The sequence below is a fragment of the Lipomyces japonicus genome (genome assembly GCF_038497905.1).
Source record: "Lipomyces japonicus strain CBS 7319 unplaced genomic scaffold V1514scaffold_20, whole genome shotgun sequence".
In the NCBI taxonomy this organism is placed as follows: domain Eukaryota; kingdom Fungi; phylum Ascomycota; class Lipomycetes; order Lipomycetales; family Lipomycetaceae; genus Lipomyces; species Lipomyces japonicus.
The window spans coordinates 98,526-113,684 of record NW_027117832.1 but is presented as its reverse complement, the minus strand read 5'-3'; the positions used below and the strand labels follow the sequence as shown (position 1 = coordinate 113,684).

The following is a 15,159-nucleotide window of genomic DNA, read 5'->3' as shown; positions in this document are numbered from 1 at the left end:
TCTTAACCACAGTTTATTATACAACGCAAACCGGCCCGCAACGATTGGAATGATTGATCATTTTGGAATTTTCACCACCGGAGGTGTAGTTTTATGGCAGAAAACTAATCAGCCAGTGTCTTCTACTCTGTTGGATTCGTTGGTATCGGAAATTTTTATTGAAGACAAGACCGCTACGAAGCAGCAATTGCAAGATGGCAACGAAGGCCCCGGTCCGGCAGTGACAAAGGATCGATACACGGTTAAATGGATTACTGCTAATGATTTTGGCATCATCATTTTTGTATGTTACACCCCCATATATACATCTCTATATCAAGCTCCAAACTAATCAATCTTTTTTCTTAATTTAAAGGCCGTGTATCAATCATTATTGCAAATCACGTTTATTGATGAATTACTAGCCAGTATTAAAAAATTATTTACAAGTTTGTATGGCGAACAATTAAAGATTATGGACCCGCAATCGTTACCGGTTTGCAAGTTTGACGATTATTTTGCCCTGCGATACGCTGAATTGGAACGACGAAGCGGTGGTAACCATGCGAGCAGAAAAATATTGCCGTCATCATTGGCACAAACTCAACAGCGGCAGCAACAAGTAAACGCGCAGGACGATACTGACGATGGTGAACAAGACACGGCAGAGCAAGAAGTAGTCACGAATGATCTTGACGAAACAAAGCAAGAAAATGAAGTCGAACCAACTGACAAACAGGTCAAGCTGGCCAAATTAATCAAACGTGGCTCTTATAACAGCGGTCGCAAGACTCCGAAATCAAGAAGCGGTCGCAATTCGCCTGCAACTGGCACGGCCGACGTGATACCCGGCAAGCGTGGCAAGCAATTACGTAAATGGGACTCGAACGGATTGGCTACTGCTAGTGATGACGAGCAAGCCGGATCTGGATCGCTTGATTTTTCAACCACTAGTGGTGGTCAAGATGATGAGCATGTTGATGATAATGATAATGACGAGCAAGGGCTCAATTTGTTGCAAGACGCAAACGCAATTAAAAATTTTGGTTCAAAAATCAAATCTGGTGAATTTTTACTTAGGGACTTGTCATCCGAAATCGATTCCATTCTATCATTGCCCGATGCATCATCATCATCATCCAAGTCATCTTTTAATGCTTCCAATCCCGCATCATCGGCTTCAAACCTGGTTTCATCTGGTTTTGGATTTTTCAAATCCATTCTTGGCGGCAGCAAAACGTTGACTGAAAAGGATTTAAACACGGCATTGGCCAACGTCAAGGATCATTTGATGAAGAAAAACGTGGCACCGGAGGCAGCTCAATACTTGTGTGACGTGGTTAAGAAATCGTTATCGGGAACGAGCACCGGCACGTTCACGTCTGTCGAGACAACCGTGCGGGCAGCCATGGAGGAAGCCCTTCGCAAGATTTTGACGCCGTCCACGTCGCTTGACCTTCTTCATGAGATTACGGCCAAAAAGGCTTCCAATGCTGCTGCTGCCAAAACCACGAGTTTGGCTGCAAAGAAGCAATCGTCCACGTTGTTGCCCGCACAACGTCCGTACGTGATTTCAGTCGTGGGCGTGAACGGAGTCGGCAAGTCTACGAACCTATCCAAGATTGCGTTTTGGTTGTTGCAAAATGATTTAAACATCTTAATCGCTGCTTGTGACACGTTTCGATCGGGTGCGGTTGAACAATTACGAGTGCATGTTAAAAATTTGCAAAAGCTTACCGCCAACGAACACGGCGGTGGTTCGTTAGGACGGATCGAATTATACGAAAAGGGCTATTCCAAGGATTCCGCCGTGGTGGCCCGTGATGCAATCGCGTACGGTGCCGACCATCAATTTGACGTGGTTTTGATCGATACCGCCGGTCGAAGGCATAATGATGCCAGGTTAATGTCATCATTAGAAAAATTTGCAAAATACGCATCACCGGATAAGATCGTGATGGTGGGCGAAGCCCTGGTCGGGACTGATTCCGTACAGCAAGCAAGAAATTTTAATGCCGCGTTTGGCACGTCACGAGGACTTGATTTTTTTTTAATTTCTAAATGTGACACGGTTGGTGACATGATTGGAAGTATCGTCAACATGACTTATTCGGCTGGCATCCCGGTCTTGTTTGTTGGCACCGGACAGATGTACACTGACCTGCGCACGTTATCGATTCCCTGGGCCGTGAACATGTTGATGGCATAGTTTTTTTTTTTTTTTTTTTTTTTTAATTGTAATGTATAATTAAAATATATATATATACAAGTTTATTTTTTTCTATTGTATGGTTCGCCATGAATTGGTTTATTTGCCCAACAAGGCATCTCCTTCTTCAAACGAAATCAATTCTTTATTGGCATCGGCAATCAAGTTGATGACCTGGCCATGTTCCGTGGTCAATGACCATTCCACAACTTCAAACGCATCACCTTTGCCGCGACGAATACTTCGAAACCTCAATTTGGCAGGCACGTCTTTCGAACCAATCACGGCATACGACACGTCCACGTCACCATGTAAAAAATCAAGCGATCCAGAGATCCACGGCACCGGATCCCGAAACCGAATGTTTGCGCCCAGCACGGCACGCGCGGTCGGCGACCGCCGGATCGAATACAACGTGGACGACACGACTGGGGATTGCTGCCGTTCGTAATTGAAAAAAACTAACGAGATGGCACCCATGATTGAAAAAAAAATTGAATAATAAACAATTAACCGTGGCGTTCGTGATCGCACGTCTAATGCAACAAAAAAAAATCCGCCCCGTTGGTTAACTAAAAATTCATTCCTTCACGACCAAGCGTTCTTTTACCTGGCAATTCACGGTCGACCGTGATTTTAATCTTTGGCTTGTCACTATTCCGGCTGGGTGAAATTTCTGTTGCCAATGGAGACGCAGATCCGGTCGTGTTGCTGCTGATCATTCTCAACATGACTAAACTCCGTGACCACGATGGTGACGCCAGGCGAGTTCGCATCATGGACAATGACGACGCAAGCCATACATGCCGGCGTGTAGACTGTAAATATGTCATTTTTTTTTCTTTTTCCTTATATTACAAGCAGCACAAAGTCTCGTAAATAATCCGTATAAATTGTTTACGCCTCACCACCCCGACCTGGGCCGTGGCTGAAGAGCACAGCCACATCTCACATTGCGAACTTTTCCCAAAAACCTGCCGTTTTTTCTTCGTTTTTCGACCTCATCCAGTCTGCTTTTGTGTTTTTCCGCTACGTTATTGCCGGTTTATTAATTATACTGAATGGCGTCCGCATTCACCGTACGTGCGGCATGTCGCACGTTGCCAATACATCGGCCGGTCACCCGCACGGCAATCGCTGCTCGATTCTTTTCCGCATCCGCGGCACCGTGCAACAACACATCGCAATCATCACAGCCAGATGAGCAACCGCAATTTCAGACAAGCACAATTTCAAGTTCGATTCCGATTCAACCACCAGACCCAAATTATCGATTCATTCCCCGGTCCGAGCTGCCGTTGCCGGTACTGTTGGATTCCAAGGAAGCATCACTTGCCCGCAAGCAACTGGCATCGCGCACGGGCGCGTTGGCAATCAAGCGTGGCATGACCCAATTGTTTGACCTTTCAGGCAAGGTCATGCCGGTGACCATGTTGCAACTCGATCGCGTGCAAGTCGTGCAAACCATGACGCCGCGGACTCACGGTTACTACGGCGTGCAGGTCGGCGCCGGTGCTCGCAACGCGCGCAACCTGACCGCGCCCGAACTCGGACATTTGGCTCACAAGGGCATTCCGCCAAAAGCAGAATTGGCCGAGTTTAAGGTTAAAAGCGAGGCCGGATTGTTGCCGGTCGGCACCGACATCACGGTTAGTCATTTCGTGGTCGGGCAATTCTTGGACGTGCGCGGGATTTCAAAAGGTAAAGGTTTTGCCGGCACGATGAAGCGGCATGGATTCCATGGTTTGCGTGCATCACATGGTGTTTCCAGGTCGCATCGTTCGGCTGGTTCGACCGGTGGATCGCAAGATCCCGGTCGCGTGCTGCCGTTCAAGAAAATGGCCGGTCACATGGGTGTGGACCGTATCACGGTGCAGAACGTGCAGGTGCTCAAGATCATCCCCGAACATGGCCTCATTCTTGTTAAAGGTCAAGTGCCAGGTCCCAAAAACTCGTTCGTTAAGATTCAAGACGCAATCAAGAAAGCTCCAATAGACAACTTGAGCCCGGGCCATGATTACTTTGCTAAACAATAAATTTAATATATTTTTATATAATAATGAAATTAAAATAATAATAATAATAATAATAATAATAATAACAAATACAAAACGAAAACGAAAAAAAAAAAAGAACCAGTGGCAATTATCCGTATTTAATCCTCATCAAACCGAACCGTCTTTTTGGGTCCGTCAGATTGTGGCTTGCCATCTTCTTCATCACTATCACCAATAAAGAAAGGATCATTATCCGGTGTCGGCTCAACCGCTTTTAAAGGTTCCCATTTACCCGATCCACGAGAAGATGATCCCGATGATGGCGATGCCCGTGCTGCTGCTGCTGCTGATGATGATGATGATGATAACGGCGATGATGACGATGACAATGCCGATTTTATCGGACCGGTTGAACTTCGTGCCGGCAATGGCGCCGGCGCGGCATAAAGTTCGTCTTCTTCTTCTTCATCCTCATATTCATCTGCAAACTTGGCCGCCCGCGTGGTTCTGATTCCGGATTCAACATTGTTATTGTTGCCACCGGCGGCCGTGTTATCAACCAAGTTCAAATGAGCAAAATTGCCATCCAGCTCTGTCGGATCGTTATCGTAAGAATTGCCTCTTGAAATCCGGTATTTGTACTCCTGCTGTCTCGTGCCCGCCGCCGGTCTGTTATCAACGCCACCGTCAATTCCGCCAGTTGCAGCCGTCCTGCTGCTGCTTCTGCTGCCACCAGGCTGTCGGCCATTCCTGCCAGGTTGGCCATACACGCCTGAATTACGAGATGGGTACCTGATGCCACCACTCGTATCGTCACGTTCATCATTAAGTTCGGCATCCAACTTCTTGCGCAGATTGGCAACCCAATTGTTAACCTTGTCCTTGGTCTCGCTAAAACCCTTGGCCAGGTTTTCCTTAATGATGGGCAAATCATCATCAAAAAAGGACCAATCCCGGTTCCTGTTTTCATCATCATCGTAATAGTTATCACCATCATACCCGCTATATCTAGAACCTCGGTGCCGGCCATCATACGATTGCCGTTGCTGCTGCTGCTGAGGTTGTGGCCTGCCACTGCCCCTGCCACTGCGACCGCCGTTCAAATCCTCCGCCAGCTTGCGCGCAAATGCTTCATCTTCCTGCAACTGCCGTTGATTCTGTCGGTACGGTGCACGACCTGGTTCCTGTTGTGACCGGTCTTGCTTTCGGGCAGGCTTGTCAGGAACGAATGAAGGGTCAGATATGCCCAGCAACGCGTTAAACGCGGGGTCGATTTGCCCACCACTGGCCACCAACACAGCCCGAATGATCGTGCCGTCCACGTTGGGGAACGCGTCGGCCAACGTGCGTTCGGCCTGCGAATACGGCGACACGGGCCGTGGCGGCGGTGGCGGCGGTCGTTGTTCCTGATCATCCTGTCGTTGTAATTGCTCTTTTACGTCATAATCTGCTGCTGATGCAAGCAAAGATTGCTCAAGTGGCGGAATTGGCGAAATCTGATTACTTGAAGCTCGCACGATCTTGGGCGACACCGGTGCTTCCGGTGAAGAATTAAGCACGCCGGTCATGGATGATACTCGTTCTGGTGATGCCGAAACAGGTGATTGTACCGAGTCATTATTATCTAATTGATTTTGCTCATCGACTGATTCGATTGCTAAACTGGATTCATCAATTTCTGAATAGACCGGAGTTGGTTCAGGGTCGGTGGTAACTTGTTCGTTCGATCCATTGTGCGACTTATCCTCATGTGATGCCAACATTTCTTTTTTTTTTTTTTTTTAAAAATATCTGTCTTGTTTGTTTGCTTATTTTTCCCGCTTAATTGTCCTTGTCTTTGTCAAACCTGTAATCTCCAACGATTGGGCCCCCCTTCTATCAGCTAATCGCCAAACGATTGCACACTTGAAGGGCCGTGACGGAAGCCAAACTCTGTCCAGCCGCACGTGACATTAACGGCGCTTAATTCACCAAGCGAAAACGCTGGCAGTGACATTCACGTGACGTTTTTTTAAAAAAAAAAATATTGAAAAAAATATTATAATAATGTATATTAATAATTTACGTAATTTGTATCGGGAACTTAAAATTAATTATTTTTTTCAATATTTTTTTTTTTAAAAAAAAGTCACGTGAATGTCACTGCCAGCGTTTTCGCTTGGTGAATTAAGCGCCGTTCGGTTTACGGTATACAATACGCGCGTCTAAGCACTTGACAACTTTATTGACATGGACAAATAAAAAAATTCGATACAAACAAAAACAAGCAAAAAAAACACCTAGACAAACCTAAATAATGTGCATGAAAACTAGAAAGAAAAAAAAACACCCTTCTATAAACCAATCTCGCCTTACGTCGTAGTAACAACAACAAAAAAAAAAACCGTTCCCAATAAAGTGCAATAAAAACGAAATGAAAAACAAAAAAAAAAAATAATAATAAAAGTTGCTAATTACGGAAAGTCTTGTTTAACGTTGGCTAGATTTTATTAACCTAATGCTGATTTAAACGATGACGAAGACGACGATGACACTTTCCTTGAACTCACCGGTGACCCTGTCGCAGACCGGGCAGTCATTGATGATGACGACAACAACAATGACGACCCCGCAACGGCGGCCGGTAATTGTTGCCTATCAGCTTCATCATCTGGCACGTCTTCGTCGTTGTTATTGTTGTCATAGTTGCTGTCTTCCTGTGACGACTGCACGGCATTGATCGGGATCGAAGTCGTCAACGGCGACGATGGAATCGAGAGCCCGTGTGGGGCATGATGCACCTGCACGTTCCTGTTCGGTGACACGCTTCGGTACACGCTCGACGTGCTACTCGACGACATACTAGATGGTGAGCCAGGTCGTGCCGGCCTGTTGCCGCTATTAATATAACTGCTCAGCGATAACGGCGCGCCAAGACCCGCCACGTTGACCGACGCGGTTCGCGACTTCACCGGTGACGACTCGACCGGGCCTGACGACGGCTGAACCTGTTGCTGATGTTGCATGTGTTCAAGATGTTCGGACTTGAGCCGCTGGATCACGTCCTTGTTGGCTTTTTCCAACACGGGCAAGTTCTTGAACGAAAACGAGCCAAAATCGTCCCCGCCGCCGGCCGGTTCGCTCTGCCGCCTGACCCGACGTCCCCGGAAGTGATGTGGAATATGCAAAGGCAAAATCTTGCTCGTGCGTGACATCAAGCTCGGAATTGGTGCCACCACTGGTGCCACCGACGTTGAATTGCCAACAAGACTGGCCGAATCCTTTCGCCTCTTGCTGCTGCTCGTACTAGCCGTTGCTTCGCCGCTACTTAACGAGTGCTGATGCCCTTGCGAATTACTATCGTGGTCATCATCAGTCGCGATCGCAGACTCCTCGTTCCCAACACCATCTCCGCCGCCACCGTCTTCGTTGTCTTCCTCTGGGAACGTCTGCAACGTAGCACCACGATCATCAAAATACGCCGTGTCCTCTGCGTTTTCCGGTCGCGGGATAAACGCGGCTTCTTCCTCGCACACGCTTGCCCAATTAATGTCCTCAAAAAATTTATGATTCTTGACTTGTTCTGCCGATCCAGCACCAAGTCGCTGGGCAGGGTCTAGGCAGATCAACCTATTGATTAGGTCAATTGCCGCGTCCGAAACCGGGGGCGAAACACTATCGTCATCGTTGTCATCAGGCCAATTAATTTTCCTCGCCAAAATGTTTTCAAACACTTGATCCGGCGTGGCTGCGTGGAAAGGCGGGTATCCATATAAAAACTCAAACACGATGCAGCCCAGTGACCACCAGTCACTCATCTCATCTTGTCCTGTACCCGTAATAGTTTCTGGTGCAAGATAATCCGGCGTTCCGACAAATCTCTTGCCCGCTCCGGGATTGAACAGTGCCATGTTCGCTGCTGCTGCTACAGCTATAGCAGTTGCCGGAGGCGGTGGCGGCGGCATCAAAGAAGAGTTAGGTCCAGAAAATATATCCTCATCTTTGCCCGATTTAGACGACGAACTAGAATTTAACCGGAACGAATCAAGCATTGACTGAATGGATTCTCCCTTTGTATTCACATCCGTAACACCAACAGCTGCCACAGTCGTCACCGCCCCCGTGTTATGCGATGAAGCCAGGGAAGACATGGGACCTTGCTCGGAAGTAGCTGATTTGCTAAGCGAGAAATATCCCGGAACTTGAGGCAATGAAGCAGAATCCGGCAACATCTGGGGCGTGGACCATGGTGAGACTGCCAGCACGTTACCTTCCAAGTACATGGGCGTGTCCATCGATCCACTTTGTGATGACACGGACGTAGACCTCGTGCTAGAACCACTAGTCCCAAAATGACCTTGAAAAATATCTGGAGGTTCAATCGTGATGGCGTTCCTGGCTCGAGTTTGACGACCGACCAGTCCCATGCGAGAAAGACCAAAGTCAGTCATCTTAAGATGCCCATGCTTATCAATCAGTAAATTATCAGGCTTCAGGTCACTAAAGAATAAAAAAAAATCAGTTATTATGCATTGCATATATGCAAACTTCAACGTACCGATGCACAATCCCTTTATCGTGTAAGTTCTCAATTCCGAGCACCACCTCGGCAATATATTTTTGTACCCAATCTTCAGGTAATCCACCGCCAAACGCTTTCAGTAAAGCTGCGCAATCACCTCCGTTCAGGTATTCCATAACCAGGTACAAGTATTCTTTACTCTGAAAAGTGAAAAACAGTTTGGCAACAAACGGTGATTCCGCCTGGGCCATCATGATCGCACGCTCGGCCTTAACATTAGTAACCTGATTCTTAGCAATCATGTCAGCCTTTTTCAAAACCTTGATTGCAAAATATTCGCCCGTGTTCTTCTTCCGTGTAAGGTATACGCTGCCAAACGCGCCACGACTGATTGGCTTAATAACTTCAAAATCCTTAATGCTCGGTTGCGCAGGTCTGATGGCCGGAGTCACTGAAGACAACAACGGCGACGCAGGCGCTCTTGCAAAATCTGACGCTGCTGATGACTTGCGCCGATGATGATGCCGGCTGCCATGATCCGTATATGAATCAATGGGAAACAAAAGCGGAGACGTGAGCGGTGTGAGATTCATCGTCTCTGATGCGTTGCCAGATGCATCCGAAAAAGATGAAAACTTGATTTGTTGGTTTAACAAAGGAGATTTGGGATGACTAAGTGAAGGCGATTTGGTTCTTGCAGGTGATCCAAAAAATAAGTTTGAACTACTCTTCCTGGCCTTTAATATTCTGTTTGTAGTTTCAGGTTCGCTAACAGGCGAATTCGCATTCTCTCGAACGTACACTAATGACGACCTGCTACTGTCACTATCACCACCATCTTCGTCTTGTAGAGCATATTTCCGCGACTTGCGTCGATCACTGCCAAACCCGCCAAATGTGGCAAATGACTTGGGAGTACTTACTTCAAAGGGTGAAGATCCTGACGCGACCGACATTGAACTTGACAGGTATCGCGTTATTGGTGAATTTTCGCCCTCGTTTCTGAGGTTTTCTTGTGAAGTATCAAAAAATCCAGGTTCATCAATTTCAGACGCCGTAATATCATCCATTTCGCTTTCACTAACGTCGTCCATCAACGCACGTTGATGGTCAATAATTTGTGAAACAGCATCCTCTATGGTTTCTTGTACCAAAATGCTAAGCTCCCGCTGAATTTTTTCTGAGTACGTGATTGTGTTACCCAATCGAAGTACGCTCTCGATTTTGGACTTTGCAAACCGCTCAGTGTCACGACACAGGGTGATTAACCCTTCATCTTCGATCGTGGACGGACATCGCCAATTTAATACCTGCTTCACCTTGCTCTCTGAACTTGGTGAATGAACCCTAATTTGGTAATATCCTTCACTGTCAGGTAAAGCCAAATTGTTGTCGCGTAACGCCGGAATGCTTACTTCGAGTGACGTGTCGCAGAGGTCAAGTAATATCTCCAACACACGAATCGGAGATTTAGGGTGTCCTTTTGCCAAATGTTTAAGAGACATTGTAAATTTTTGATTTGAATGAGCACGTCTTGAAATCGGAATAGCCCGGCCTCGGTATTCTGGCACGTTGTTTTCATCTTGCGCGTCTGCCTTTTCCAAAATTTCAAACAGAACTGTTCGATGATCACGTAAAATATCTTGACAATTTTGAACCTCGCTTTCTGCCTTGTGTTCTACAAGGCAGAGTTCAGAATGGCGTTCAAACCACCATGGCTGGATTTGGCGTTCACATATGCGACACATGATGGGATCTTGCATAGGGAAATTTTCAGTATCTGTAATTCCTGCTTGCGTGATGCGCGAAATGTAAGCAGCCAAAAAATCAGCACCAAATCCGAGTGAATCAACTAACGTTCGTGGTAAATCAACCACTGGAGTAATTGGTTCTCGATATGGCTTTAACACCCACATGGACTATTTTTTTTACCAGTTAGTAAACCTTAATACCCAAGTCCAAAAATACACTACTTACATAACATGGCTCCAAGCTATTTCGATCAAAAATAATTATACCTTGACCTTCCAATTCAATTGTTTTTGATAGCGGTGAGATGGAATCCGGTTGAGATTTTGAAGATTCATTGCTATGATCATGAAGAACAGAACTTGCTATGGGGGTTGAGTGATGACGAGTAGTGGTGGGCATGGTGTTTAAAGTTGAAGCTCTGGTGGTCGGCAACGATATCGAGTGAGCCTTTTGTTGAGAATCAGGCGAAAACTTTGAAAAAGCCGGAAAAAAATCTGGTTGACGCGGAGAGGTAGCATAGCTGGTAGACGTGCTTTTTGAAACTGACAATGCATCAAAATCATGAGACAGGTCACCGCGAGCAGTCGTGAACCGAACACGAAACGACGAATTCGTTTCAAGCATGGCATCGGTAGCTTTTTGAAAGACATCAGTTTCGCCAACCAACGCGTCAGATATAGGTTTTCCAATAAAATCTGAAATATCATTTCTAAAAAAAAAATATATATATAATTAGCGAGTGGGATCAATTATCGGTTACGTTTGAATCGCATACCCGACAACGTGTGTCCAAGATCGACTAGCCCAAATGACATTACAATCAAGATCCAGTTCTAAAATGACATTGACGTGACGCGGACGGGCCCAGCCGGATGAAGAGCCGGCATGTTGAACCGAACCTGACACTGATCGATCACGTCTGGGAGAACCAAAAAAAGAAAAAGAAGAATTGCGACCCCTGCGAACTGGAGTCGTTGACTGTATGGTGGCAGGAGAAAGAGACCTGCTTCTTGTGCTTGGCGGTTGCAAATAATTGCTGTCGCCAGAAGAAAATGAGGGCGGGCTCTTGGCCTGATCCATAACGAAACTGATCTCAAACAAGAAGGAAAACCTAGTTGACCCAAGCCCGAAAATAGTTTTAAAGATAAATAAATAAATAAAAAGAAAGGAAAAAAAAAGTACTATAATTTTGTCAGAATGGTTCAGAACAAAACATCATGGGCACCAGCAAATGCAGAGGTTTAGAATATGATTTAAAACACGAAGTTGTCGAGGCGTCAGGCGACTTAAAACGCAACGCAAGACAAGACAAGACAAGAAAGACAAGGAGCCAGTAACAAGGCGTCTCAGAGCAATCAAACTTGCCCTGATATTGTGCCCTTCAAAAACAAACGCGCTGTATATGAATCAATATCCCGGTTGGCCAAAATGAATTCAATTGTAAATTGTATGCGTGATTGTCACACCGCCCGGGGTTCACTTGACATTGACACTTTCTCGCCAACGACAGGGCAATCGGGGCTCGTCGACATATACTGCTTATGGTAAAAATACAGGGTGCGCTAATCCGAAAACGGGGCCATTCCACAGGTTCCCGCCGTGACCCACCAAGACGTACTACTATGTTTCTCTCCCGCTTCTGCGTGAACAATCACGTCGTTTTTCTACGGTTACTACGATATCAAGTGAATTCTTGGCTGGGGATGTTGCCATTCGCCAATACTGGTCAGTTTATCGAGAGCAGCAAGTTGCACGATGGGCGCTGGTTGTAGTTCCCTAACTTCAAATGGTGTTTACACCATAAACATCACATGCGTGCCACGTTTATGCGGTTACTTGGGTGACCCGCCCGCTAAACTCCTTTTGTTTTGTCAACAACAGCCAAAGAGCAAATCTCATGAACAAAACCACATCGTATCCTTTAATTACCCACAATGGATCGGAGAGGGTCGTATATTTCCTCACAACTTAGTCTCATTGACGACAAGCTTCAATTGTTATATGATGAAATTGGCATTTCTGACAGTGAACGTAATACTCGCGAACGAAGCCTGTATGCTGCCCTGTCGCAAGCTCTTGAACAACATGTTGAGCAAACCGTTCTTGAAAAAGAACAGCTTTATAAATCTTGTCTTGATTTGCAAGAGAAAATATCAATCATGTCTGCTGCTTTGCAAGACGTCCCCGAACTAACTTCGCGGCAATCCTCGAATCTGGAGATCAAGCCTCCATACATTTCAACTTACCAAACTTTGAAGCGACAGCATGACTCATTCCAAGAGTTGTATTCTCAACGATACGAACAGGCTAAAGGTTTTTAATTTTTATTTTTATTTTTATTTTCTGTTGGTTTTCTTACGCTTATCATGCTTCAAGAGCTCTTTAATCTTCTCAGGTCATACTCAGATGCAATGGAGGGATTTGAATTACAGACAAACCTGCTATCACTCAGCCCCGATTCCTTGAATCTTACAAACAGTAATATTGCAAATCTGCAGGCACAGGTTGAACTTCTGGAGCGAGAATACAATCGCAGAATTGTTGAAGTCCAGGAGAATGCTACTCATATTGTCACACTTTGGGCTCAACTGGGAACCTCGCAGAATAATATTGACCGTGACATTCTTTCTTGTTACAAAGAAAGTCCACAAAACCTTGGTCTAAAATCAAAAGACTTGGAAATATTAAGAACAAAACGTGAAGAACTTCAACAGGAAAAAGATAACAGGCTAAGGAGATTAAATGAAACAAAGGCAGCAGTTCAACATTTATGGACAAAGCTATCCGAAAATGAAGCTGCGATTAAGTCATTTGATAGGGCAAATCGTGGAATAGCTCTGTCTGTTATTGAAGCTGTATGTAGTATTCCTCTTATTTTTTTTTTATATTTTTATTTATGTTTAACTAATATACATGCAGTATGAAAGTGAACTAGCAAGGCTTAACGAGAAAAAAAGAGACTATATGCATGTTTTTATTAAAGACGCTCGTCAGTCATTGCAGAAACTATGGGACAGCTTGTACTTTTCAGAAGATGAAATGCTAGAATTCACGCCAGCTTGGAATGATATTTTCACCGATGCCTCACTAGCTGCTCATGAAACAGAAATAGCAAGGTTGGATCGTTTGTTACAAGAGCGGAAACCTATTTTAGCGCTTATTGATGCATATCGAGAACTTCAACAAAACGTTATTGAGCTGGAAGAATCTCAGCAAGACTCCTCACGTTTGATGGCACGTGGTGCGGGTAAACGAGATCCCAGTAGGTTACTACGAGAAGAACAAATGCGCAAACGAATTGCCAAACGTAAGCCGAAAATCTCCGCTGATTTAGTTACTGCGTTACATAAATGGGAAGACGAAAATGGCCGGCCGTTCATGGTTAATGGTGATAGGTTTTTAGACGTCTTGCGTGAAGAAGAAAGTACCGCGATGGTAAGAAGAATGATTGTCTGGTTAGTGTACACTGCAGCTTGGTTAACCTGTAACAGGCTTCGAAAACTAGAAAAACACCGGCAAGACCGACAACAGCGGCAACAGCGACAACAGCGGCAACAGCGGCAACAGCGGCAACAGCGGCAACAGCGGCAACAGCGGCAACAGTAAAATCAGCATCGACATCAACTACAACGTCGTCAACGTCGTCAACGTCGTCAACGTCGCGGGCGGCACATGATCGTAAGGGATTCAAAACACCGGGAATGAGTTCGATCCGTCGTCCGCCATTACAGGCCAGAGATACCCGACAGCAAAACATCCAATCACCTCCCAAGCAACCTAATTTCTATGCCACCAAATTAGGAATGGACGTTGTGAAGCGATCACAAGGCTTGCACGACACCAAAACACCGGTTGCGCGGTCGGCCAAAACTGCAATGTATCATAGTACTGAATCTGATAGTGACTACTCTATGAGCACGTCCTTAACAAGCAGCCCAATACGATCACGAGTTCAGCACGCAAGGTCAGTGTCGGCCACGGTTACAAAGTCCAAGATGTCACTTGACACTCCGACCAACAAACCTCCTACGGCTAGATCCAAGACCGCGATTGGTAACTACAGACCAGTGTCGAAACCAATCAGTGAAACTACTACTCCGCTACAACGGCGATTAAATGATCAAGTTGCTTCAATTCCGGAGAAGACATCAGCTGCGGCCATGAAGCCGTCTATCAGTAACCTGGTCTCTGGATATAAGAGCAGTACGTTTTCCGGTAAGGAAAACGTGCCGCTTGGTAATTTTGCCACGATTCGATCAAGTTTGAGAGATGACGGGCATGCACTCACTAGTCTGGAGGTTGTTGAGAATGATGACGAGTTTGTTGACGACTATGATGACGTGTGCGAGCATACCAACGAGCCGCGAAGTTCAACCCCGGTTAATACTGGCGCTCCTGATATTCATGTAGATTATGAATGCGAAATGAGCTTTATTAATCCGAAATCTCTGAATAATTTTGCGCATGACATTTTGCACGGATCCGCTTCTACTGGAGAAAGCGTTCTGCAGGGCAGCGGCGAGTATTATCAGGTTGCAGGTTATTGATCTTAGATTTAATCATTGACTTTACAACTTTTTTTGCTTTTAATATTTTATATAATGCGGTGTTATGGACATGAATTTTTTTTTTACAAAATGATCAAAACTAGTTAATGTATATTAAATAAATAAAAATCGTAAACTTTAGAACTGCGCGTGTAAAATGACCACAAATCTGCT

The 15,159-nt window shown here is 45.5% G+C and overlaps 7 protein-coding genes across 7 annotated transcripts; 4 read left to right on the top strand and 3 right to left on the bottom strand.

Moving 5' to 3' along the window:
• V1514DRAFT_363228 (SRP54-type protein) lies at positions 1 to 2,242 on the top strand. The gene is made up of 2 exons (XM_066929760.1): positions 1 to 283; positions 356 to 2,242. Exons 1-2 carry the CDS (start codon positions 50 to 52, stop codon positions 2,186 to 2,188), a joined length of 2,067 nt encoding a protein of 688 aa, XP_066783267.1. The 5' UTR covers positions 1 to 49; the 3' UTR covers positions 2,189 to 2,242.
• Positions 2,201 to 3,143, bottom strand: V1514DRAFT_331150 (cytochrome oxidase complex assembly protein 1-domain-containing protein). Its single transcript, XM_066927635.1, has 2 exons — positions 2,799 to 3,143; positions 2,201 to 2,724 (listed from the first exon to the last, which is right to left on the bottom strand). Exons 1-2 carry the CDS (start codon positions 3,019 to 3,021, stop codon positions 2,288 to 2,290), a joined length of 660 nt encoding a protein of 219 aa, XP_066783266.1. The 5' UTR covers positions 3,022 to 3,143; the 3' UTR covers positions 2,201 to 2,287.
• On the top strand, positions 3,129 to 4,280 carry V1514DRAFT_331148 (mitochondrial 54S ribosomal protein uL3m). The gene has a single exon (XM_066927634.1). It carries the CDS (start codon positions 3,250 to 3,252, stop codon positions 4,222 to 4,224), a length of 975 nt encoding a protein of 324 aa, XP_066783265.1. The 5' UTR covers positions 3,129 to 3,249; the 3' UTR covers positions 4,225 to 4,280.
• V1514DRAFT_331147 (uncharacterized protein) lies at positions 4,267 to 6,072 on the bottom strand. The gene has a single exon (XM_066927633.1). It carries the CDS (start codon positions 5,946 to 5,948, stop codon positions 4,344 to 4,346), a length of 1,605 nt encoding a protein of 534 aa, XP_066783264.1. The 5' UTR covers positions 5,949 to 6,072; the 3' UTR covers positions 4,267 to 4,343.
• A 301-nt stretch (positions 6,073 to 6,373) lies between these two features.
• On the bottom strand, positions 6,374 to 11,892 carry V1514DRAFT_307065 (PAS domain-containing protein-containing protein). Its single transcript, XM_066925689.1, has 4 exons — positions 11,214 to 11,892; positions 10,664 to 11,147; positions 8,723 to 10,605; positions 6,374 to 8,664 (listed from the first exon to the last, which is right to left on the bottom strand). The coding sequence occupies exons 1-4, from the start codon at positions 11,516 to 11,518 to the stop codon at positions 6,675 to 6,677; spliced, it is 4,662 nt and encodes a 1,553-aa protein (XP_066783263.1). The 5' UTR covers positions 11,519 to 11,892; the 3' UTR covers positions 6,374 to 6,674.
• Positions 11,893 to 12,372: 480 nt separating this feature from the next.
• On the top strand, positions 12,373 to 14,044 carry V1514DRAFT_280772 (microtubule associated protein-domain-containing protein; the record flags this gene model as incomplete). The annotated part of the gene is made up of 3 exons (XM_066925048.1): positions 12,373 to 12,751; positions 12,815 to 13,293; positions 13,358 to 14,044. 3 exons carry the CDS (start codon positions 12,373 to 12,375, stop codon positions 14,042 to 14,044), a joined length of 1,545 nt encoding a protein of 514 aa, XP_066783262.1.
• Positions 13,910 to 15,137, top strand: V1514DRAFT_72793 (uncharacterized protein). Its single transcript, XM_066930124.1, has one exon. It carries the CDS (start codon positions 14,140 to 14,142, stop codon positions 14,983 to 14,985), a length of 846 nt encoding a protein of 281 aa, XP_066783261.1. The 5' UTR covers positions 13,910 to 14,139; the 3' UTR covers positions 14,986 to 15,137.
• Positions 15,138 to 15,159: the final 22 nt, after the last annotated feature.